The following is a 27,271-nucleotide window of genomic DNA, read 5'->3' as shown; positions in this document are numbered from 1 at the left end:
TACAGATTCTGATGAAATGGTGGTGGTTTACGTGTTCTGTGACCGAATTGATTAATAATTTAATTTTTTAATTTTTATTATTTATTTATTTTCATTATTAATCATTTATTTATTTTCTTTCTCATTTTTTTTTTTTTTTTAATACAGAATCGAGGCTCGTGAAAGAGCTAACATTTATCACAAAAAGAAATCAGAGACAAACAAACAAAGTATATAAAAAGGGGAGCGGCAGACAAGATGGGGAGAGCAGGGGAAGCACATAAACACAACATTTGAGAGCAGGGACATCGGGAATGTGTGGGAGGGAGAGGGATTGGGGGAAGGCGGCATGGGAAGGGGGGGGGGGGGGGGAGGGAGAAGTATAAACACAGTACACCAAGGACTTCCAGGAAAGAAGTTGGTATTTCAAAAAAGTGGATTTTGGGTGAAATTAGCGGGGTAGAAAAGATCAAGGTTTTGGATGGGGGAAGATAAGAGTTGGTGGTAAACAGCTGTTTTAAAGACATGGAGGGAGGAGTGGGATTGAAGAGAGTGAGGGGGTTTGTTCCAGAGGTGGGAGAAAAGAGGAATGAAGGAGTGAAGGTGAGCAGAGAGTCTTGATTTTGGCAGTTTAACCACAAGAGGGTTGCAGGCAGATCTTGTGCGACCTGGAGGAATATTTGGGGGACAGCCCAGAGAGAGCTGGAGGAGCAAGGCCGGAGAGGAGTCGGTAGAAGACAAATACCACCAACCTGCCTGCGGTGAGTAAGTGAAAGGCCCTCGGAGGTAGCTTAATCGCGGGAGATTACAATGATTCTGAATGCTTTGGTTTCAACAGCGTGAAGACGAGCTAGGTGTGAGGCAGGAGCACCAGCCCAGAGGGGGGAACAGTATTCCATTGAGCTGCGGATGAAAGCCTTATATGTGGTGAGGAGCTCAGGTGTGCCAAGGAAGGACTTCGCACGATGGACGATGCCCAGTCGGCGACTGGCCTTGGAGGCCAGATTTGAAATGTGGTTTTCCCAGGAAAGATCATGGCAGATAGTGAGACCCAAAAGCTTGAGTGACAGAACTTCTTGGAGAGGATTATTCAGAAAGTGGATGGGAGGGTTGTCCAGTCGGTCTTTTCGGAGAGACATCGTAAGAGTGTGAGATTTGTCAGGATTGAAAGACATGTTCCACTTGTTTGCCCAGTCTGTGATTTTGTCCAGGTCTGCAGAGAGTGAGGAGGCTGCAGACTGCTGATCTGAGGGATGAGGAATGGAGCGGCAGAGAGTGGAGTCATCAGCAAAGAGATAGAGAGGATTTTCAAGAGAGTCGGAGAGATCATTGATGAAGACCAGAAAAAGCACAGGGCCCAGAACACTGCCTTGGGGAACTCCAGCCTGAACAGGAAGAGGAGATGAGAGAAACCTATTCAGGGCCACACGTTGACTACGACTAGAGAGGAAGTCCGCCAGCCATGCGTGGAGATTTCCATGGATACCAAAAGAGGAGAGTTTGGTGAGCAGAGCGGGGTGCCAGACAGTATCGAAGGCACGTGATATGTCAAGGGAGACAGCCCTAATTTCCTGTTTGGCATTGAGGACCTCCATCCATTGTTGAGACAGCAGAAGCAGCATGTCCAGAGCAGAGTGACCAGGTCTGAAACCAAATTGATGATCAGAGATCAAGCCATTGGAGAAGAGGATAGATTTCATATCCGAAGCAATGATGGATGCCATGACTTTGCTGATAATTGGGAGAAGGCTGATTGGTCTGTAGTTGATAGGATCTGTTTTTGCACCTTTTTTGTGCAAAGCGGTGATGTTGGCTGATTTCCAAGCAGATGGCAGATGACCTTGAGCAAAAGAGAGGGTGAAGAGAACAGAGAGAGGGAGTGAAAGAGCGGAAGAACAGGATTTTAGGACCCGTGGGCTGATGCCGTCAGGTCCAGTTGCAGAATCAGAGTCGAGGGTTGACAGAAACTTTTCCACCTTGTCAGGAGGAAAGGACACGGAGTCCAGGAGCAGCTGGGTACGACTGGGTACGGTGGGTACAAAGAGGGATGGGTTTGGGACACAAGATTTAGAGGCAAACACAGAGTTGAGGCATTCAGCTTTTTCATGTGCGGAGTCAGCTGTGTAGCCATTTGAGGTGAGGGACGGGATGAAGGGGGAACAAACACCAGAAACAGATTTGACCAGACGCCACCAGGATTTGGAAGAGGGAGACAGACAGGAGAGTTCGGTCTTGAGAACGGAGAGATATTGTTTCCTGGCTCTCCTGAGGGTGGAGACACACTTATCTCAATATTTGGCCAATATCTCAGGCACGTTTTGAGCTGGGAAGCTAATATTTGGACATGACAGTGACCAAGTGATGTGGCTGTCAAGGATATTTTTGATTTATTGATTAATCATTTAATCGATTAATTATTTATTGATTAATTATTCATTCATTTATTTATTTATTTATTAATGATTTATTTAATTAAATTTATAAAAGATACATCTTCGGATGAAGCACTAGTGGTTTAGTTATGCTATTAGCCAATTGATTAAGAAAATATTTTGTGATAATCTTTTATTGATGTTAATTATGCAATTAATCAATCAATTAGTGTACACTTCTCCCTCCCAATGCAGCCTCTATGAGCTGCACTGCGGTATTGCCGGGCCAGAGGCGCGCCGGCAATGCCGCACTGTAGGATACTTAATTATTTGTCATGGGGGCTGTGTACTTTGAATGTATCTGTACCTGTTTGTTTGTTTTCTTGGTTGTCTGGGCGATATCTCAGCCATCCTTTGAGCTCGGAAGCTGAAATTTCGGCACAATAGTGAGGAAGTTCTTTGTCAAAAACTGTATTTTTTGTTTTTTGATTGATCAATTCATTGATGAGTTATTTAATTATTAGCGATTAATTAAATTAAGTAGCTTTGAGCCTGGTGTTGGCTTAGCGGTTAGGGTGCCGGCTTGGGATCCTAGGATCCTGGGTTCGAATCCCGGTCAATCTCTAAATTAACACCAGGGGGGTTGACTCAGCCTGTCATCCTTCTTTTCCCCACAAATCTTAGAGAGCGAAATGTATATGGTGTTACGTTTGTGGGGGTAGGGATACTTTAATCCAGGTAGATTTGTGTAGATTAGTGTGCTCCGACTGTCGCGAAGAAGAAGAACCACCTCGATGTACTATAAGTAGGGATCCGGTAGACCGTGTGTTCGGATTAAGTGTATCTTCGTCCCCATTACGAGGAGTGGGTATGTTAATTAGCTCAGGGATTATGGGTAATTTATCCCTTGTATGTCATTACCTTTGTAATTTATTTACTACGTCCCTTTTGGCACCACAGCCTGGTGTTGGCTTAGCGGTTAGGGTGCCGGCTTGGGATCCCAGGATCCTGGGTTCGAATCCCGGTCAATTGCTAAATTAACACCAGGGGGGTTGACTCAGCCTGTCATCCTTCCGAGGTCGGCAAATTGAGTACCAGCTTGCTGGGATGAATGATCCCGGTGTGTACCCCGGTTTAGAATAGGTACACCGTATCCCTGCGCATCGTAAGAGGCGACTAAGGGTTAGCGCCAGGAAGGGCATCCGGACACAAAAACATTGCCCCAAAACAAGGAACCATGATTGTCATGGGGCCCGCAAGGCTAACCCCTGCTCTCGCGGGGAAAATGGCCTTAAAAAAAAAACGATCATTCATTCATTCATTCATTCAATTAAGTTCTCATTTATTACCTTTCTCTTCTGGCCATGATCTCAGGCACCTTTTGAGTTCGGAAGATGATATTTGGACATGCCAATGACAAAGTGATTTGGCTGTAAAATATATTTTTGATTTATTGATTAATCAATTAATTAATAGATTAATTATTTAATTATTCGATTAGTGACTAAATTTTTTTTTTTTAAAGTTACAGATTCTGATGAAATGGTTGTGGTTTACGTGTTCTATTGACGAATTGATTAATTATTTCATTTTGTATGATTATTATTTTATTTATTTTCATTATTAATTATTTATTTATTTTCTTTCTCATCTGGGCAATATCTCAGGCACCTTTTGAGCTAGGGAGCTGATATTTGGACATGACAATGACCAAGTGATTTGGCTGTAAAGGGTGTTTTTGATTTATTGATTAATTAATTAATCGATTAATTATTTAATTATAATTATTCGATGAATGACTAAATTTTTTTTTTCTTTTTCAAAGTTACAGATTCGGATGAAATGGTGGTGGTTTGTGTATTATATTAGCCAATTGATTAACTATTTAATTTTTTTATGATTATTATTTATTTATTTTCATTATTAATCATTTATTAATTTTCTTTCTCATCTGGGCAATTTCTCAGGCACCTTTTGAACTAGGAAGCTAATATTTGGACATGACAGTGACCAAGTAATGTGACTATAAAGGATATTTTGATTTATTGATTAATCATTTAATCGATTAATTATTTATTGATTAATCAATTAGTTATTTAATTTTTTTATTAATGACTTATTTAATTAAATTTCTAAAAGATACATCTTTGGATTAAGCACTCGTGGTTTAGTTATGCTATTAGCCAATTGATTAAGAAAATATTTTATGATAATCTTTTCTTGATTTTAATTGTGCAATTAATCGATCAATTATTGTACACCTCTCCCTCCCAATGCAATCTCTATGAGCTGCACTGCGGTATTGTCCGGCGCCAGAGGCGCCCCGGCAATGCCGCGCTGTCGTATATTTAATTATTTGGCATGGGGGCAGTGTACTTTGAATGTATCTGTACTTGTTAATTTTTTTATTTATTTATTTATACATGGCTCCTCATCCTTCTTTCCTATCCCTCATTGCTGGATTCTGTACCAAACAAGACTGTGCTCAGTGGAGAGGTATTCACCACCTTCTTACTTGTACTCTCTGCTGATAATGTCACATTGGACTTGTTGGAAACCAGTGGCTGGCCTCCACGATCATTCGCAAGGTGGGTTGATATTAATTGCTTGATTTATGTTTTTATTCAAGGTGTGAATAATGTACGTTGTTGTATAATGCACTTTGAGCGGTGGACATGAAAAACAAAAAACAACAACAACAGCAACATATTGAGAGTTGTATTTTTCAATTGCTTTAAAGTATGCAGTTTTTTGCAGTGTTTTGTTTGTTTTGTTCTATGGAGGGTTTTTTTTTCTTCTTCTTGTCTTTCCTTAATTGTACAATTTGTGGTCAAAAGGCTTACAGTCACATTTTACTCCATGTGAAGTTTAGTGAAGTGAAACCATGGTGAAAAAAACTTTGGGATGAAGAAAATTATTTCTGAATGCCTTTAGTGAATTACTGAAGAGGACTCTCAAAGTAAGGAAAATCACTTCTTGCAGGTCGGAAGCGCTGATTGAATTTGTGTAAGGTAAGCAGATTTGCACATGTGACTGAAGAGTTTATTTTTCTTTTTTTCTTTTTAACGGACAAATCTAGGCATGTGGAAAAGCAAAGTGAAAGAGGGCAAAAGGCAACATATTGTTAGGTTTGTGGGGGGTAGGCAATACCTTAGTCCAGGTAGAATTGCAGAGGTAGTGTGCTCTGACTGTCGTGAATTAGAAGAAGAAACCCTCATGTATCATAAGTAGGGATCCGCGTGTAAGCGCGTATCTGCGTTCCCATCACGAGGGGTGGGATATGTTAATTCGTTTGGATTTAATGGTAAATCCCCTGTATGTAATGGCCTCTGTTATTTTTCCTCTGTTCCTTATGACAAATGCAGTACACACACCTAGTCAACTTACCCGATGGCTCTTGCAGGGTAGAGGGGCAGAGATATCGTAGCCAATGATAGTAGTGTAGTAAAGGTCACCGGAGGAGGCGGATCCACATACTTGCCTGTACAGTCGGATAAAAAGGAAATTTTTAAAAATTTGATAGGCCCCATGGGACAAAATTTGGGATTCGGTAGGGTGGATGGCACTCTTGGACCCGACCAACCTGCAACTACCTGCAAGTCATGGCCAAAAATATTGGTACCCTTGCACTTTTTTTCAAATAATGCACCATTTCTTCCAGAAAATTGTTGAAATAAAAAAATCTTTTGGCATCCACATATATACTTCTTTGGTTTGCAGTGGAACAAAACAAAAAAAGCTGAAACAATTACTAAATTTCAGCTTATTCCACACAGAAAACCTAAAATGGCCCAGACAATATTATTGGCACCTTTTAAAAGTTGTGATTTCAAGCAGGTGATTCTCCTTTACTTTGGAATTGAATGCACCTATGGTGAGTTGGAGGTGCCTGCAATATAAAAATCACACATTCAACCAGTTTGAATAGAGAAAAGGAGTCATTCTGCTGTTTTGTGTCACTGTGTGTACCGCAATGAGCATGGAGAAAAGAAAGAAAACCGTAGAATTGTCTGAGGAGATCAGATACAAGATTGTAGCCAAGCATGGACAATCTCAAGGCTACAAGTCCATCTCCAGAGACCTTGATGTTTCTGTATCCACTGTATGCAATGTTATCAGGATGTTTAAGGCCCATGGCACTGTAGCCAACCTCCCTGGACGTGGCCGCAAGAGAAAACTTGATCGAAGATTACAGCGAATGATTGTTCGAATGGTAGAGAAGCACCTCGATCAACGGCCAAACAGATTCAAGACACAAGGTATGACATTTTCAACCAGTACCATCCGTCGCCAACTCAATGAAAGGTTGTTTTATGGTAGGAGACCCAGGAGGACCCCACTGTTGAGAGAGAGACATAAAGCCCGACTGGAGTTTCCCAAAACGCGCCTGAACAAGCCAAAATCTTTCTCGGAGAATGTCCTGTGGACAGATGAGACCAAATTACAGCTTTTTAGTAAAGCACATCATCTCTATGTTTACAGAAAATAAAATGAAGCCTTCAAAGAAAAGAACACCTTCCCTGCAGTCAAACATGGAGGAGGTTCAGTGATGTTTTAGGGGTTGCTGTGCTGCCTCTGGCACTGGGTGCCTTGAATGTGTGCATGGCATCATGAAATCAGGAGATTACCAAGGCATTTTGGAGTGCAATGTTCAACCCAGTGTCAGAAATCTGGGTCTCCGTCGAAGGTCATGGGTCTTGCAGCAGGACAATGACCCCAAACACACTTCAAAAAGCACTGTTCTGAAGTGGCTAGCAATGAGTCCAGATCTAAATCCCATTGAACACCTGTGGGGAGATCTGAAAACAGCAGTTGGGAAAAGGCACCCTTCAAATCTGGGAGAACTGGAGCAGTTTGCACAAGAAGAGTGGGTCAAACTGCCAGTAGAGAGGTGTAGGAAGCACATGACTGCAGTTATTTTGTCCAAAGGCTGTGCAACCAAATATTAAGTCGAGGGTGTCAATAATTTTGTGAATGCCATTTCTTTTTATTTTCTGATTTAAAAGGATGTATCAAGTTCTGAATCAAAAACAAAGGTTCTGTAATATTAACAGTGAAACTAGAACTGCCACTTTAAAACTGCTGGCAGTGATGACCGGTTTACTCGCACCCACTTTTGATGCAACCCCACTGTTGATACAACCCCACTTTTGATACAACCCCACTTGTGATACAACCCCACTTTCATTGTCCATGCTTTGACACAACCCCCTTGGATACAACCCCGACACACACACACACACACACACACACACACACACACACACACACACACACACACACACATCCCCCCTACCCCCTCCCACAAACACACCCACACCCACACCCCTCCCCCCACACGCACACCCCTCCACACACACACACACACACACCAACCCCCCCCTCCACATACACAAACACACCCCACCCCCAACACACACACACACACACACACATCCACACCCACACACAAACACACATATCCACACCCACACCCACACACAAACACCCCCACACCCCTCCCTCCACACACCCACACATATCCACACAAACGCACATCCCCTTCCACCCCACCCCCTCCCCCACATACACACACACACACACAAACACACGCACACATCTCTACACCCCCCCCCCACCCCAACACACACACACATGCACACACAAATCCCCCCACCCCTAACACACACAAACACACGCACACATCCCCCCTACCCCCACCACACCCCTCCCCCCATACGCACACCCCTCTAAACACACACACACACACACCAACCCCCCCCCCCCCCACCTACACACACACACACACACACACATATCCCCCCACCCCTAACACACACACACACGCATACATCCCCCCACCCCCAACACACACACACACACATGCACACACACAACACACACACATACACACACACATCCCCCCTACCCCCACCCACACCCCTCCCCCCAAACACACACACACACACACACATCCCCCCTACCCCCACCCACACCCCTCCCCCCAAACACACACACACACACACACACACACACACCAACCCCCCCCCCCCCCCCCACCTACACACACACATCCCTCCACCCCCACACACACACACATCCCCCCTACACACACACACACATACACCCCACCCCCAACACACACACACACACACACACACACACACACACACACACACACACACACACACACACAAACATGCGCACACACCTCCCCCCACACGCACACACATATCCAGACAAATGCACAACCCCCTCCCCCCACCCCCCAAGACACATCCCACACACACATCCCCTGACACACACCCCCACACCCCCCCCCCCCACACACACACACACACACACACATATCCCCCCACCCCTAACACACACACATGCACACATCCCCCCCACCCCCAACACACACACATACCCCCCCCACCCCCACCCCTAACACACACACAAACACATGCACACATCCCCCCACCCTCCCCAACCCTAACACACATGCACACACACACAAACACCCGCACACCCCTCCCACCACACGCACACACACCCCCCCCCCTACACACACACACGCTTATTTTTCAAGATATGCAGGTTGCAAGGTCAGACATATATATGGTGGCAGCCATTTTGGATTTGACGTGGCGACCCAATTTTCAATAGCATTCTTCCTTATGCCTAGATACACCCACGCACCAAATTAGAAGTTGGTTCTTTGCTTATTTTTCAAGATATTCTGCTCACAAAGTTCAGACATAGATATGGTGGCGGCCATCTTGGATTTTGACTTGGCGACCCAATTTTCGATAGCGTTCTTCCTTGTGCCTAGGTACACCCACACACCAAATTAGACGTTGCTACTTCGCTTATTTTTTAGGATATGCAGGTTGCAAGGTCAGACATATATATATGGTGGCGGCCATCTTGGATTTTGACGTGGCGACCCAATTTTCGATAGCGTTCTTCCTTGTGCCTAGATACACCCACACACCAAATTAGAAGTTGCTACTTTGCTTATTTTTCAAGATATGCAGGTTGCAAGGTTCAGACATACATGGTGGTGGCCATCTTGGATTTTGCAGTGGCGACCCAATTTTCAATAGCTGGCGCATGCGCAGATGGGTTGCACTGCGATGCCACTGAAAAGCGACTGAGAAAACCGCGCATGCGCAGATCGCGGACATGATTCATTTCGATTTCTATCTTTATTTAATTTCCGAAAAGACGTCTGCATTCGAAAATCGCGTGATGACGTCACGACGTAAATGCATTTCTTCATATAACTTCAGATCGGCTGGATGGATTTTGACGAAATAAACGGCATCGTGTAGGGCATTTATTTGCGCAAATTTCAAGACCAATCACGACCATGACAGCCATTTCCTTCTCGCACAGCACCAAACATTCTAATGCGTCAATCCCGCCAACCCTGCGCATGCGCAGGTGGTGCAACGAAGCACTTAAACGCTGAAAAAATCGCGCATGCGCAAATGGTAGCGCTGGAGCGCAAGGTCACGTGTGGACGCGTACGTAATATGTGGATGGATGTTTGCACATGCGCAAATGGGGCACTGTATTTTCGTGTATTACGTACGCGCTTTGATGGGCTTACTTTCAGTGAAATACGATCGAGTTAAAAATAGTCAGAATTTGAGCAAATCTGTTTCATTCGTTTGTTAATATGCCTCATCTATTGACAAATCTGCAATTATAATTTTTTTTGAAGTTCAAATGACCGCGGGAGATCGCGTTATCGTGAGCACGTTCTGGAAAGACAAAATGGTGTGTTTCTTCTTCTTTCAAGAATAAAGACTTATAGCTTCGCGACCGTACATCCAATCATCTTGAAAGTTTGCGCACTTGTTTCGCTTGATGAGAGCCACATTGCATTAAAAATTCAAGTCGATCCATGCAGTGGTTCAAGAGTTAAAAGCCTTTTAAAATTTAAACTTCCATTATTTATTGCGGCCAAACCATGTGACTTATCAAAACGTCTCAAGTAACGATGAAACATCCCCCCATGAGGAACATTTGTTTAAAGTTTCCACTCGATATCTCCACAAATTATGGAGGTGATTCCATTTCTAGTTTGAAATTTTAAAACGTCATAACTCTGAAACCACGTGTCGGATGACGTCGTGCTCACTGACTTTTTTGTTCGTCATGGGTATGCGAATATGCATGCCAAGTTTGGGCTCGATCCGTTCAGCCGTTGCGGAGAAAAAGTGTTTTTTGTGTTTTTTCACGAAAAACAAGATGGCGGCCGAACCATGTGACGTATGACTTCGAAAATTATTTGCATTCTGAGTTTTTTTTAACTAAGCATCTGGGGAAAAAATCCCATTTTCGGGGGAGAAAATTTTTTGTTTGACGAATTCTAACCTCTTAACGTTAGCATTTTTAATATACTCGATACACATGTTTTTTGTTCCCATTGCAGAGTTCTTTAGAATGAGCCATTCCTCAAATTTTTCCATTGAGGCGTTTCGGAGATACAGAGGGGAAAAGTTGAATTTGTTTTACAAGATGGCGCCCATACCACGTGACCTATGACGTCATAATTAGCATTAAAAAATTCTCGGAGCCGAGACGATCATTTGCTGAAAATTTCCTGTCAATCCGACCAGCGGTTGCTGAGAACATTAATTATGAAGTTTGCGGAGGTGCAAAATAGGGCGGAAGAATAATAATAATAAGAAAAACTCTAGCAGTAATAATAGGTTCCGCTCCATTTCATGGAGAGTAAACCTAATAACGAATTGTAGAGACCAAATACTTTTGTCAATTTCAACGTATTTTTAGAGAAAATTGAGTTATTTGAAAAAAGTGCTGGTGTGGGATAACCCACCGTTTACGCTGTGAACATAGTTTCACTTGATATCCCACCATTTATGCTGTGAACATAGTTTTGCTTGATATCCCATCATTTACGCTGTGAACATAGTTTTGCTTGATATCCCACCATTTACGCTCTGAACATAGTTTTGCTTGATGTCCTACCATTCACACTGTGAACATTGCTTTGTGGGATATGCCACCATTCACACTGAACATTGTTTCATGGGATAACCCACCATTTACGTTGTTGTCAAAGTTTCGCTTGATATCCCACCATTCCCACCATTCACACTGTGGACATTGCTTCGTGGGATATCCACCATTCACGCTGTGAACAGTTTTGTGGGATATCCCAACAGTCACACTAAACATAGCTTTCTGCGATATCCTAACATTCACACTAAACATAGCTTTGTGGGATATCCCACCATTCACACTGTGAACATGGTTTCTCGGATATCTCACCATTCACACTGTGAACATAGTTTCTCGGATATCTCACCATTCACACAGTAAAGTTTTTTTTTTTTTTTTTTTTTTTTGTATACAAGATCGAGACTCATGAAAGAAGGAACATTAACCACACAGAAAGACAAACCGACACATAAAACAAATAACATCGGGAGCGGTAGACAAGATGGGGAGAGAGGGGGAAGGACACAAACACAACATTTGAGAGCAGGGACCGAGAGACATGGAGACATCGAGAGATCTGTGGGAGGGAGAGGGCTTTGGGGGGGGGGGAGGCATGGGAAGGGGGGGTGGGAGAGGTATAAAACATATGGACACTGCCAGGACTTCCAGGAAAGAAGTTGGAATTTCAAACAAGGTGGATCTAGGGTGAATTAGTGGGGGTAGAAAAGATCAAGGTTTTGGATGGGGGAAGATAAGAGATGGTGGTGAACAGCTGTTTTAAAGACCTGGAGGGAGGAGTGGGATTGAAGGGAGTGTGGGAGTTTGTTCCAGAGGCAGGAGAAAAGAGGAATGAAAGAGTGAAGGTGAGCAGAGAGCCAAGATTTTGAGAGCCGAGTTTCACGGGATATCGCACCATTCACACTGTAAACATAGTTTTGCAGCATATCCCACCATTTACACAGTAAACAGTTTCATGGGATATCCCACCATTCACGCTAAAAACATAGTTTTGCAGAATATCCCACCATTCACACGAAACATAGCTTCGTGGGATATCCCACCATTCACAATGTAAACATGGTTTTGTGGGATATCCTACCATTCACACTGTGAACATGGCTTCATGGAATATCCTACCAACTGTGTAACACGTAATCACCTGCACGTTACTGTTTATAACATTGTTTAAAATTTATTGTTTATAACATTGTTTAAAATTTAAAACTGTTTAAAATTATAGAAATATAACATTTATGTTATACTTCTTTTAAAATATTTCAGAAAAACTTTTTTGTTGGGCCATATAAAATGGACGAACCCATTTTGAAAATATTTCAAGATATATTTAACACAATTAGACGGTTGGTTGAATCGCTTCTAATATGTATACATAATTATAATAGGGATAACAACAAGCAGGATGAATGATTACCCACAATATATTTCCAAACTTATATAAAATGGATGATTTTTTAACCGTGTGGGAAAGTAAGATAAAATTTAATAATCATAAGAACCTCCCAAATTCATTAAGATGTCTAATAGTTGGTTCAAGCGGATGTGGAAAAACCTGTTTGCTTTTAAAGATGCTCCTTACTCCAAAATGTTTACATTATGAAAATTTAATAATTTTCACAAAGTCAAGTTTTCAACCAGAGTATCAACTACTATCACAAGGTTTTAATGCCGGTCTTCAAAAATAAGATATAATCGGGTTATTTAAGCTCCAACACAAACTAAATGAGCACAACATTGAAGATGTAATACAACTATTTTGTGATACTCCACAAAAATGGAAAAATAAATCAAAACCCACATCACCTACAACCATAACTTGTATTCTCAGCGATAATACGGATGATATACCTTCATCCCAAGATTTAGAAGAAACAAAAAAGAACCTCGTTATCTTTGATCATTGTGTTAATGAGAAAAATCAAATGGTTATGGACAGCTACTATACGTAGTACAAGGGGACGACATTCTTCTTGTAATTGTATTTATCTTAGTCAATCATCTGTACGGGCATGCCCTAGTACTTTCAACTCCCTCATCGCTCAATAAGAAACAATGCTAATACATTTATTTTATTTAAACTGAATGCATTAGATATAACTAATTTTTGGAGGGATAATTGTTCTACATTATGTAGTAAAAAGGAATTTGAGGGTCATATGAAACATACGACTGAAAAATATAAATATATCGATGTTAAAGAAGATGATATAATAACTAATAATTTCTTTACATAAATAAAATGAATGCTGAAGAACGAGTAAGAAAATTTAAGGAATAACAATTACTTTCAAAAGTTGTTAAACAACAGGATGGAATAAGGAAGAAACGGAGACAAAAGCTATTAGGTGAAGACGTATTTGAAAGAAAACAAGAGAAGTTTTTAAAACCTCTTTTACAACCTACCGAACAAAAGGGTGTTTCGTTTCATGTTCCTACGATAGAATATACTCCTAAAAAACTTCAAATGATAAAAGATTTTAGTCAAATGACAGAGTAAGAGCTTGGAGATTTAGGAGTATTAAAATCTGATAATGAAGACTCATTCCAACAACTTGAGGAGAGAAATCACCCCCCTGATTATGTTGTGCAAGCTCTTCAAAACAATGAATATTCGGCGGATTCAAAAACCAAAGCGGGTCTCACTCCAACAGAAGAACCAGCAACGTTTTATCTTGTTGGAGAAAAGGTATATATATTTAATACTGAGTTGTTGTTCTTAAATTCTAACCTATTACCTATTACATTAACCCCCAGATTAATGTTTCTTCTCACAAAAGATGGATATACTTATTCAAAATATTTTGATGAACCGCTTGATATGGAAAATGTTTAAGATAAGGTACATATTGATGTACGACACTCGCTTGATTATCGCGTTTCTGTTGCCGGTAAAAGCAAGACGAATGAGAAGGAAAAAGATATTCTTAATGCTTTAAGTAAGCTTGGTTCGGGCGTTAGTTTTCTTCCGAGTGACTCAACACAATTAGTTGATAGACTATTACTGTTGCTAGGCAGTAAGGAGGTGGGAAACAACAATTGTTTTAATGAAATATCAGCTGTTCTAGATCAGTTGATGAATAGGAAAATAATTAATAAATGTCAATACAAAGATCTTTTATCTCGCATACAATAAAATGAGAAACACAACTCTTAGATTTGATTTTACAATGTGTGATCACATGGCTTCATTTCCATACCCGATACAACTTGATTCTACAAAATAATATGAAGCGGCGTTATTGTCTATGGAAGCCTATAATACCTTGTTTAATATCACAGAAAAGAATAACAAGTTTAGTTATGATCCGGTAACTGGATATAAAACTATAGAAGTACCCCCCGGAGCTTATGAGATACCTGTACTATGTTCAGAAATTTCGTGTGTAATGAAAGAAAAAGGTGATGAACCAAAACATATCGAAATAGATACTCAAAAACACATCAAAATCAACTATTAGACTTAAAAATAATTATAAAATAGATTTCACGATTACTCATTCATTCTGTGAGATGTTAGGTTTCTCCTCAAAAAAGCTTGAGGATAATAATACGTTTGTCAGTGATAACGTCGTTGACATATCCTCAGGTATAAATTCAATATTAATTCACTGTGATTTGGTTGATGGTGCTTATGACGATGGAGTAAAAACAAATACAATATTTTCATTCAGCGCTTATTCAACTCCAATAGGTTATGAATTCAATATGGAGCCAAATAATCTCACCTATTTGCCTGTGTCAGGAAAAACCATTTTTAAAGTAAATTTTAAGATAACCGATCAGGATCACCGTATGGTTTCTTTCAATGGTGAAATTATATCCATCAGAATTCACCTATGTGAAGTTCTTTAACAATCAACTGTAGATCAGCTACACGAAGTTCTTCAACAAATAATTGGAAAAATTATATAATAACTCTAAACTAATTAATAAATGAACATCCCACTGTTTTTTCTGAAATGTAGTTTTAACACGAGTGATCAAGATAAGGCCGAAAAAATATATTTCCGGTCTCTGGTCAGCGGGCGCATCGATTTTGACCCTGCGCATCAACAATTTTTTTTTTTTAATTTCCAACGGCACCTACAACAGCGCGCGCCTGTTGTTGCCGGGCCGGCGCGCTATCTCGGGAACTACGGGTCTGTGAGGGTCGCCATTGGTATCTACGTTCGCGCACGGCTCTCCCCTACAAACCTCCGTTTACTTTGTCCAAATCCACCCAGCCGTTCCAAAGATATGAGTAGTTTTGTGTGCCGTGCCGGCATGAATCCATTTGATTGGATATTGTCATTTATTGAAACGAAGACGATCTTTGTCGAGTTCGTGTGAAGCAACCAGAAGGCCTAGAGAGCTGCGGGTGGTCTCGTTAGTTAGGCCTGGATCCTATGTCGTTTGTCATGAAGTTGTAAGTGTCTGTGATAATCTGGTGGACTGGGAGAAGAGATCGTGGGGAGACCATCGGCCTGTTAGACCACTTGCGCATGCGCAGTGTTGACGCGATTGACGCATTGGAATGTTTGAGGGTATGGCGAGGCGATCTCGAGAACGAGATGGCAGTCTATAATATGCTTGAAGAACTTAATGATTTTCAGAATAAATACATTTTGAAATAACTTAAGCTTGTGTTCATTATTTACAAAAAGGCCTACCAGTCCCATTGAATGAATGAATGAATGAATGATCGTTTTAAGGCCATTTTCCCCGCTAGAGCGGGGGTTAGCCTTGCGGGCCCCATGACAATCATGGTTCCCTGTTTGAGGCAATGTTTTTTTTATGGCCGGATGCCCCTCCTGACGCCAACCCTTGGTCGCCTCTTACGGTGCGCAGGGATACAGTGTACCTATTCTAAATTGGGGTACTCACCGTGATCATTCATCCCAGCAAGCTGGTACTCCATTTGCCGACCTCGGAAGGATGACGGGCTGAATCAACCCCCCTGGCGTTAATTCAGCGATCGACCGGGATTCAAACCCAGGATCCTAGGATCCCAAGCCGGCACCCTAACCGCTAAGCCAAGGACTACCAGTCCCATTGGCTGTCTTTACTTTCTCTCTAAACGGCACCACGGCAGATGAGGAGGACCGCAAAGCATGAGGGCACAAAAAACAACACCTAAATATGTGCAATCCATGCTTTTCAAAAAAAAACAAGAAAAAAAAAAACGCATCGCCGCATCAATTCTGGAACTTAGGTCTGACTAGAGACCAGCAATATATTTTTTTTCGGTCTAAAAAGAAAACTTATCAAGAGTTAGCGTTTGGAAAAATAGGTCTTGTATTTACTCGGGAAAGAGGAGAGGTTATGTTAACGTCGAGCGGAGAATTTTTAATTCCGTCAAAATTTTCAATGAAGGATAAATTATGTTTTGAAAAATTGTTTTGGCTGCCGGACACTAATTATTCACAACTAAAACGAAAAATCAAAGCGGATAAATTGAAAAAATTAAAACTAAAATGTTAAAAGTTTTTTATTCTACTTAGAATAAAAACAAGATGGTTGTTGTAAGAAAACATGAGTTAAGAAAATATAAAGTTATTACGAAAGATACGAAAGGTGTTAGTAAAACAGCCGGGAATGGGATTGGGGAAGGTATGTATCTTTCACCACACTACAAGGGCCAGGGTATGTATCTTTCACCATGCTATAAGGGGGAAGGTATGTTTCTTGGGAGAGGATACTATAAGCCTTCAAGAGAACGTGGTGTAGGAGATCAATTTAGAAATAAAGGAGATGGGCTAATTGATACTCTAATGGGTATCGGTTCAACTATTCTTAAACATAAAGACCTAATTGGTTCAACCGCTTCTGCCGTGGGAAATGTAGCGGGTGCTGTAAAGAGTATAAAAGACGCTCAAAAGGAGTCTCATAAATTACAAACGATCAAAGAAGTTAAAAAAGGTAAAACTGAACTAACTCCACAAGAACGACAAAGAATAATTGAAGTACTTGGGTCTGGCTTACAAAAGTTTTAAATATTTTATTAGTATCACATGTAAATATAATAAATTTATTTATTATATTTTTTATTGTTATTTAAAAACAATGGAGGCAATTGATACTATGTATGATTTGGATGATACGATTATCATCTCAAACTCAACTAAAAAAGAAGATTATTATAAGGTAAATGCCGTAACAGGAACAGATTGGAATACGACCGGAACAAAAAGTTTTGAGATAAATAATCAACAAACTTACTTGAACCTAGCCGATAGTTTCTTGTTGTGTAAATTTAAATTCACCAAAGCGGGGAATAACACAAACGCTACACTCGTAAATGATTTCTTCTGGAAAATGTTTGATTGTATTCATTTGTATATTGGAACGCAAGAAGTTGAAGCGATTGATTATGTCTCTGCGACAGCTGATATGATGAAATTTACGCTATATTCGCCTAGTGATAGGGTGGATAAGGGGTGTGTTGAATGTTTTATTTCTGATATGAAAACAGGAAAGGTCGATAACCCGGTCTATAAACAAAGGAAGAGAATGCATAATGATGAGACAAAACCAGTGACTAGTTTTACCGTAGCTGTGCCCCTTAAAGGTATATTTGGATTTTGTGATTATGATAAACTTCTGTACGGCCTTAAAATTAGATTTCAACTACTAAGGAATACTAATGAAAACAGATTGGTTTTTGGGGATGCTAATGCTTTCGGTGCTAACAATAATTTTGTTGTTAATGATCTGTGTTGGTATATTAGTGAATTTACTCCTAGTCTTAAAACGGAAGAGATGTTGAATAGAAGGCTTAACACAAAGACCCCGCTAAATGTATCCTATCTTAAAAGAAGATGTCAACATGTTAAATTGGAACATACTACCTACACTTGGAATTTAGGTGTTCTGGAAGGAAAGCCTCGATACCTATGGCTTATTTTTAAGAAACCCGATGGCAATACTGCTACTGATAAGAATAATGCGTTGTGTGATAATGCTACCGTAAAACAACTTCGGGTTTCTCTAGAGTCTAGATGGAACCTTTTATCCTCGAGATAGATTGGAAATTAATTGGAAAAACAATGATTATGCTGAAGCTTATAAGTCTTACCAAAATGTGTGCGAAAGCAACGGTAATCAAGAGCCCATTTTGGATATGGCGTCATTTAAAGACATATATATATATATATATATAAATATATATACAATCTACGCGATTGACCTAAGTGCGCAAAAGGAAACTATAAGGTCTAATAGAGTTGATACTTCCCTTTACATCGAAAGAAGAGAATGAAGAAGTTGATGTGTATTGTTTACTCTTGGAAGAAACAGAACTACAGATCAATACGGATAATGGTGTTGTGACTAATATCACATCAGTAATAACTAGGAAAAAAAATCTTTTCATAATAAAATGAGTAAAGTAACAACTGACGTATATATTAATCAAATCAATCGTGATAAACTATCGTCTTGTATCCAAAATAAAAACCCTGTACGATTAATGTTCATACAATTCAAAGAAAGGGTGATATGAGAATTAGTGTTTTGCTCACAAAAGTGCAGGAGGAAAAACTAAATAGCGCCGGTTCACTAAGTTTTAAAATGTCGAAACCTATGTTGAAGAAATATTCATGAAAGGAAATAACAGGAGGATTTCTCCCGCTTCTATCCCTAATCCCCTTAATTGCCGGTACTGTAGGTGCAGCGGGGGCGGCGACGGGTGGTATTTCAGCAGCGGTAAAAGCCGCTAACGAAAGGAAAGCTCAACTGGCAGCCAAAAAAGAATTGGAAAGACAAAACAAGGCGTTGGAGAAAGAAGTTAGTGGAGGTGGGGTAATTGTAGATTTTGCTGAAAGGCTTGAAACCTGATAGGGCGAGATCGTTAGTTGGAGATATGCTTTCTTCTATCACACAGGCAGGTGTGAAACTAACTAAAAGAGGTAATGGATTATATTTCTCCGAAATAAAAATAAAATTTATTTTCGAAAATAAAATGGAGGAGTGGTTTAAACATTTTGGAAAGAATACAACGTCAAATATAGAACTCGGTAAATATTGTAAACAGCTAAATCTTGATAATGTAAGTATTTGTATGAGGGATGAATTACCAAAGTTGTCCAAAAATACAAAGAATATTATAATGAATTTAGAAGATAATAGTGGAAATGGGTCACATTGGACTTGCATTCATAATGGCGGGGGTAAATATTATTTTGATAGCTATGGGCTTTAACCACCTCTTGAAGTAATTAACTTCCTACCAAAGGGGGAGAGTGTTTGTCAAACGTTTCAAGTCCAGGAAGTAAATTCTAAATGTTGTGGCCAATTATGTTTATACGTATTATTTCACCTCAACAATAATGAAGTTTTCTGATATTATTTTTACTCTTATTTAAAATGACCTACATTGGAAAAGATGGTTCTATCTTTAGGGGATCTCAAGATATGACTGTTGATTTATCAAATTATTATACAAAGGCACAGGTTGAACGACAGAAATATGATATAACTAAAAATCTTAATATGAAAAATAGTTATAAATTAATCAATTATCCGAGTCCTGCGGGTAACAACGACTTGGTGAGATTAGGTGATGTAGTACAATATATATCCCAAGAGAAAACAGCACGTTATGTATGACAAACAAGTAGAATTTACAGTCACAACGCCCGGTTCTCCAGATCATACCCCTTTTCGCATTAAATTTAGCGTACCATTTACAATCAAACTTTATAAAGAGGGGGATATTATTAATATGGTAATTGATAAATGGGGGTATGATATGCCTGAGTTAGGGTATAATTGGTTCTTTTCAATAAACTTGGAGGACCTACAAGATTTTATTTGGTCCCCGCAAAGAAGAATATTACCCCGTTGGTGACCATAATGCGGTATGCGGTAACACAATTAGTAGTCAGCTAATACATGAGTTAGGAAGTAAAAACTTATATGGCAGCATAGCGATGGTTTGTATGACAAAGAGTCAAGACAATCATATAACTATACTCGGGGAATACAATCAGATTTGGTGGTGGGAAGATGGAATGGTATTACCTGTCATAGTATTAATCTCATGTATATTTCAAAAACATAAATGGTTATTTAATTTGAAATTAAATAATTTCAAATTAGTTTTATTTAATAAGCTCTAGATTGGTATTGTATAAAGTGACCTCATTACCTCTCTTTGCTTTTGCTACCCTTATTTCCTCTGCTACCCTCTTCTCCTCTTCCCTTGCTTCTGCTTCCCTCTTCTCCTCTTCCTTGCTTTTGCTTCCCTTATTTCCCTTGCTCTCCTTGCTTCCAACCCCGCTCTTATTGCTTCCAATTTTTCCCTTTCTTCTACTCCCCCTGTTTTCCCTTCCTCCTCATCCCTTGCTGCCCTTACCACCTCTTCTATTGTTGTCTCTACTTCCTCCTCTTCCTTAGTTGACCTTTCTACCATCTTCTCCTCTTCCCTTGCTTCTGCTTCCCTCTTCTCCTCTTCCCTTGCTTTTGCTTCCCTTATTTCCCTTGCTCTCCTTGCTCTTATTGCTTCCCATTTTTCCTTTGCTGCCTCTGCTCGTGCTCTTGCTTTAACTGCCTCAGCCCATACTTTTGCTACCCCTTCCTTTGTTGCTCTACTTCCTCCTCTTCCTCTGTTACCCCTGCTACTCTTGTTTCCTCCTTTATCTTCTCCAAGTCCTCCTTCATTTTCTCCAAGTCCTCCTTCATCGTCTTCCATTCCTCCGTCCTTTTCCTCCTTCTCCTCCTTCTTATCCCTCTCCTCTTCTCCCTCTCCTTCTTTTCCTCCTTCTCCCTCTCTTCCTCATCCCTTGTTACCCTTAGGGCATCTCCCCAGAGTACATTATACATATATTCATCTGGATTTGAGCTAATCTTGTATTTATAATTATTTTTCTCACAATAGGATACCAATAGGATTTGTTAACATCTTCTAAAAGACTTTTATATTTCATAACCTTGAGAAGTTCATTTTTATTTCGTATTTTAAGCAGGTCTCTAGTTGTAGGTTTTGCAATATCTGTGTGTGGCCAATCCTTAATTACAAACTTTCCCTGTTTGTTCCAATTCATAAGGAATTAAAAATGTTGCCCCCTTTTCTTGCAAGCATCCTTGAATACAAAAATTAAAATTCTCCTGAAGTAGTTTTCTTGCCATTTTAATATAAAAAATTATTATTTATCTTCAATTGGGTCAATAAACATTTTTACCGTGCATATAACGCTATTACAACATAAAAATAGTGGTTTGGGGATATTATTGTCATTCATTTCTGCTTCTGCCCCAGACAAACATACGCACTCACACGGGGATTGTAGCTGGTAGGGTGGAAGGTCCAGGTGGATGGTCCAGGCGATGGTCGACTCCGTCCAGGCTCCGGTCCCGCGGGCGAAACCCGGCAGGCAGCTCCGCGTATGGTGGAACGTATGGTGGAACCTTACATATGGCGGGGGGACTGGGATGCTCCGTACGTCATAAATGAATGGCTTTCCCAAACGCACCCTCTCCAAGGTTCTCTTATAACGCCAGCGAGCGAGTTCTTACGCCCATGTGCGCTCCGTATTAGGCTTGCGCAACGCACTCCGCGCTCTCTCATCAAGTCCACCAACACAAGAAATCCGTGCAAGTCCTTTGCGCAAGAAGTCCCCGAAAGAAGTCCGTCAAAGGGCTTTGCGCGTGCTCTTTTATAACGCGAGCCAAGATTACTACGCGCTCCTCCGAAACCACGCCCGCCACCGAGCTCACCTCAGCCCTGGTTGGTTGGTGGGGGCTTACCGGCCACGCCCTGATGGTGAGTTGACGTGGCCACACCTTCTTCTTGGCGCTCCGCCCCCTTTTTCTTGAGCCGACCGCATGGTCAATGGCGGCGCCTGAGCGAACGCTAACCAAGGCGCGTAACAGAATTGCTTGGAGAGGATGTCGCAAAATGAACAGAAGGGCCTACTCCTTATTTGATTGATGCAACGCAGATTCAAATATTGGAAACACGGCCTTATCTAAAACACATAATAATGAAATAACTAAAGTTCTATGGTGGCCTACGTGTTGCTTGTGGACTAACTAGGGGTGCTACCTTTACCTTTTAATAATGAGATATTTACAAGAGTTTATTTACAAGTGAGGGTTCTAAAACCGCAGCAATATATATATATATATATATATATATATATATATATATATATATATATATATATATATATATACAGTGAAACCTTGACTTACGAGTGCACCAACTTACGAGTTTTCCGAGATACGAGCCGTCGCTCGGTCGATTTTTTGCTTTGTGATGCGAGCCGAGATCTGAGTTACGAGCGAGCGAGCTTGGATATAAAACACGTAATCGTCGAAAAGATGAGCGAGGTGTGCGTGTTGTCGACTTGGCGAGGCAGTACGATCGTAGTACTTCTACGATATGTACGATTTTGAAGCAGAAGGAGTCGATAAAGGGCTATAACGCCAGCCAAGGGCGTTAAGATTATTTCAAAGCTCCGGACCTCTGTCCATGAAGAGATGGAGAAGTTGTTGTTTGTGTGGTTGATGGAGAAGCAGCTCACAGGAGATACCGTGACCGAGAGCATCATCTGTGAGAAGGCACGAGACATTTACGGGGGATTTGGTGCAGCAGACGGCGGGAACATCAATGGACGAGGCATCGAAGAGTCATTCAAAGCCAGTCGGGGATGGTTTGATAATTTTAAGAAGAGGACCGGCATTCACTCCGTCGTCAGGCATGATGAGGCAGCAAGCTCGGATGTGAAGGCAGCTGAAGATTTTTTTATAACTTTTGCCGAACTGATAGAAGCCGAAGGATACATCCCCCAGCAAATCTTCAACTGTGACGAGACAGGGCTCTTCTGGAAAAAGATGCCGAGGAGGACGTATATAACGGCAGAGGAGAAGAGCATGCCAGGCCACAACTTGTTCAGAGTGCCGGCGATAGCTCGCCTTCTCTTGTGGAAGACACGGTGAGATCCTTAACATCCAACAACTAATGGGACGCAAACGGGGCGCCCAGTTTAGCAGTACACACATTGATGAATCACCCTGCCTGTGAAACACCGACATGACAGGTTATAGCTGGGTCGGGATTCAAACCCAGGCTGGACAGTTTAGAGTCAAGTGTGCGTACCTCCAGTCCAGGCCATCATGCCAACTTGTATGCTGCATACAGGTGAAATATAAAGCGCGAGACATTTTTATATATATACAGTATTTCCAAAAAAATTGGTGTGGTTTTTGGGGGGCTGGAACGGATTAATAGCATTTCAATTCATTTTAATGGGGAAATTTAATTTGAGAAACGAGCAAATTGAGTTACGAGCTCGGTCACAGAACGAATTAAACTCGTAAGTCAAGGTTTCACTGTATATTTATATATATATATATATATATTATATATATATATAGTATATATATATATATATATATTATATATATATAATATATATATATATATATTTTTGTTACGGATACGGGGGATGGCTCTCCCGTTAACAAGGGGTGATTAGCCCTTGTCCTGTTAAGCTGGCCGTCTCCCCGGTCCTGGTACTTGTAACGCTCTCCCGCGGGATGGAACGGATCAGGTTATGGGTCCAGGGTTTATCCCGAATACCTTTATCCGTCCTCCGCAGACTAGGGAGACAAGTACCGCTCGAACCCCGGTTTGGATGGTTTAGTTGCCGAGCGGTTTTTAGCAACCCGACGTTCGAGCCATTAACAGAGACTAACCCGATCCTGAACGTTGGCCAAATCGTGCCACAGGTATTCAATTTGTAAAAGACAAAGACGAAGGATGTGAAGAAGAAGGAGACAAAAGGTATGAAGGACAAATATAATTTATTACTAATATTTACACAATGAAAAGAAACAAGGAGGAGGAAGGATAATAAAAGAAAAACAGAAGAAGAAGAAGCGGACACAGTGCACCTTAGCTTACCTATGCAGTCTTACTTAGTACCCCAGGACAAGACAAAAGACAGACTACGAGCACACTTACACGACTGGGGAATGAAGGCAGGAACGATTGGCTGGAAGGAGAGGAAGGTCCAACTGGAACCGGCGCACGGTCGGGCCGGGAGTGAGCAGCCGCCGCCCCCTTCTCAATCGGCACGTTCAGCAGCCGCCGTTCCTTCGCGGCCACGGTCGAAACTGCCGTTGAAGCTCAAAGCTGTGGTGGTTTAAATCCGCGGTGGTTCAAAGCTGCGGTGGTTCAAAGCTCATGGGACATCCCTCTCTCCTCTCCTGGATCACGCAGCTCGTCTCAGGTGCGTTGCGTGCTTTCCAAGGGCTCATCCTCTGTATCTCATCTGAGGTGGGGGCGTCTCCCGCGGGTTATATAAGCCCCACCCTTGAACCATCACGAACCTCCCAGATCGTTCTCTCTCCGCCCTCTCAAGCCAAACCCTTTGTGCTTGGTTGGTTGTTCGGGGCTGGCTCACTCCTCCCTCTATGACGAGGTGGAGACAGCCTTTCTTCTCCGAGCTGGCCGCGTGCTCAATGGAGTTTTGGGATGAAGAAAACCGCCCAAATGCAGTTGGCAATGGATGCTTTAGGAATGGGAATGAAAGGGAATCTACTCTATTTGAATTCGGTGCAATGGAGTGTTAAATTAATGGAAGACAAGGCCTTAACCTACATAGAATAAGGAGATAACTGTATAGAAGGGTATATGATTGGCTACGTGTGGTATATGAAATAACTACGGGAACAACCTTTGACCTTTATACACAACAACTGGAGGAAGGAGGGTGATATTTTACAATTCATTACACAATAAAAAAAAGACAATTCTCATGTCCACAACACTGCACCCTCCTCCTCTTAGTCACGTCCGGGCCTATTACTTTTACTTTTAGTGTGGCACGTAGGTGTAGTTCCCTCTACATTTAACCTGACCCTGAGTGTGACAGTTTTAAAACACAAATCAATATGTCCCGCTGCTCCATTGCACCCTACCTAACAGACTCACGCCACAGCTAACCGAATTGCGGAATTGTCTTCAAACTAAACACTTACGGTGGGGGCGCATTATTTACAATGACTCTACTTGTATTTACAAAACGCAACCCAGGACCTGCGATTGTTCTTTTGGGGGGGGGGGGGGGGGGTGGAACAGCCTGTGCTGCATTGACGCACCAGAAACCACCTGCACACCTCCACCACTGCAGTTGCCTCCGAGCTTACCTGCTCCTTGACCTAACCTATCTAACTGGGGAAGGCCCTCCTTTGCGCTTACCCCACTCGGTGCCCTCTCTGGCACTGGGCTACCCGGGTCCGTCCTCCGGATCCTCGGGCCCCATCCACAACAACTCTACCGGCTCCCAGAGCCCACCTGCGGCCTCACCTGGCCGACATCCTAACAGTGGCGGAGTGCTCAACCAACGACACACACTAACAGGCTACTCGCCCAGCCATTTCCACGACACTAATGCACCCATCCAACCATCATTCTTCCACCACGCACCACAGAGGCCAATATCCAACCACAATTTACCTGTACCCTCTACCTAACTCTTAAACTACCCTCCCCGGGTATTCGTGATAAGGGTCCACTCTTCCCCCATTCACACCTTCGCACCATCCACCACTCCACAGTTTCCACCATACTCACTCCATACCATCCATTCCATACTCCATATATTCCACACAACCATTCTCCATACACCTGCAGTTGCACACCTGTGCAATCTCAATCGTTCCTCACTCACTGCTCCATACACTTCCACGCCCAATACACTTTCGATCCTCAAACACCATTGCCTCAGGCATCCAAATTCTCCCACGGTCACACACACATCTCTCCCGAGCATTGCCTAGCAATTCCTCATTTCACCAAGCCGAGAGGCACCCATCGGCTGCACCACGGACGCACCCATCGGCTGCACCACGGACGCACCCACGGGCTGCACCACGGACACACGCACCGGCGGCACCACGGACACACCCACCGTCCGCACCACGGACACACGCACCGGCGGCACCATGGACACACCCATCGGCTGCACCACGGACACGGGCACCGACGGCACCATGGACAAACCCATCGGCTGCACCACGGACATGCGCACCGGCGGCACCACGGACACACCCACCGGTTGCACCACGGACACATGCACCGGCGGCACCATGGACACACCCATCGGCTGCACCACAGACACGCGCACCGGCGGCACCACGGACACACCCACCGTCTGCACCATGGACACACGCACCGGCGGCACCATGGACACACCCATCGGCTGCACCACAGACACGCGCACCGGCGGCACCACGGACACACCCACCGGCTGCACCACGGACACACGCACCGGCGGCACCATGGACAAACCCATCGGCTGCACCACGGACATGCGCACCGGCGGCACCACGGACACACCCACCGGTTGCACCACGGACACATGCACCGGCGGCACCATGGACACACCCACCGGTTGCACCACGGACACATGCACCGGCGGCACCATGGACACACCCATCGGCTGCACCACGGACACGCGCACCGGTGGCACCACGGACACACCCACCGGCTGCACCACGGACACACACACCGGCGGCACCATGGACAAACCCATCGGCTGCACCACGGACATGCGCATCGGCGGCACCACGGACACACCCACCGGTTGCACCACGGACACATGCACCGGCGGCACCATGGACACACCCACCGGTTGCACCACGGACACATGCACCGGCGGCACCATGGACACACCCTTCGGCTGCACGACGGACACGCGCACCGGCGGCACCACGGACACACCCACCGGCTGCACCACGGACACACGCACCGACGGCACCATGGACACACCCATCGGCTGCACCACGGACACGCGCACCGGCGGCACCACGGACACGCGCACCGGCGGCACCACGGACACACCCACCGGCTGCACCACGGACACACGCACCGGCGGCACCATGGACACACCCATCGGGTGCACAACGGACACGCGCACCCGCGGCACCACGGACACACCCCCCGGCTGCACCTCGGCCATACCCAACAGCTGCAC

The 27,271-nt window shown here is 42.9% G+C and overlaps 2 protein-coding genes across 2 annotated transcripts in view; both read left to right on the top strand.

The window, feature by feature from the left end:
• Positions 1–27,271, top strand: part of LOC144891290 (uncharacterized) — a 981,422-nt gene that overhangs the window by 585,749 nt on the left and 368,402 nt on the right. The window lies entirely within an intron of this gene.
• The window catches only part of LOC137434335 (intermembrane lipid transfer protein VPS13D), a gene marked incomplete at its 3' end in the record, with an annotated part of 220,793 nt that overhangs the window by 148,121 nt on the left and 45,401 nt on the right, over positions 1–27,271 (top strand). Inside the window, 1 exon segment of the mRNA XM_078784227.1 lies at positions 4,830–4,939. Coding sequence (XP_078640353.1) covers positions 4,830–4,939 — 110 coding nt within the window.

Source organism: Myxine glutinosa, chromosome 1, assembly GCF_964187855.1.
Source record: "Myxine glutinosa chromosome 1, kmMyxGlut1.1, whole genome shotgun sequence".
Classification (NCBI taxonomy): Eukaryota; Metazoa; Chordata; class Myxini; order Myxiniformes; family Myxinidae; genus Myxine; species Myxine glutinosa.
This window is presented reverse-complemented; position numbering and strand designations above follow the sequence as displayed.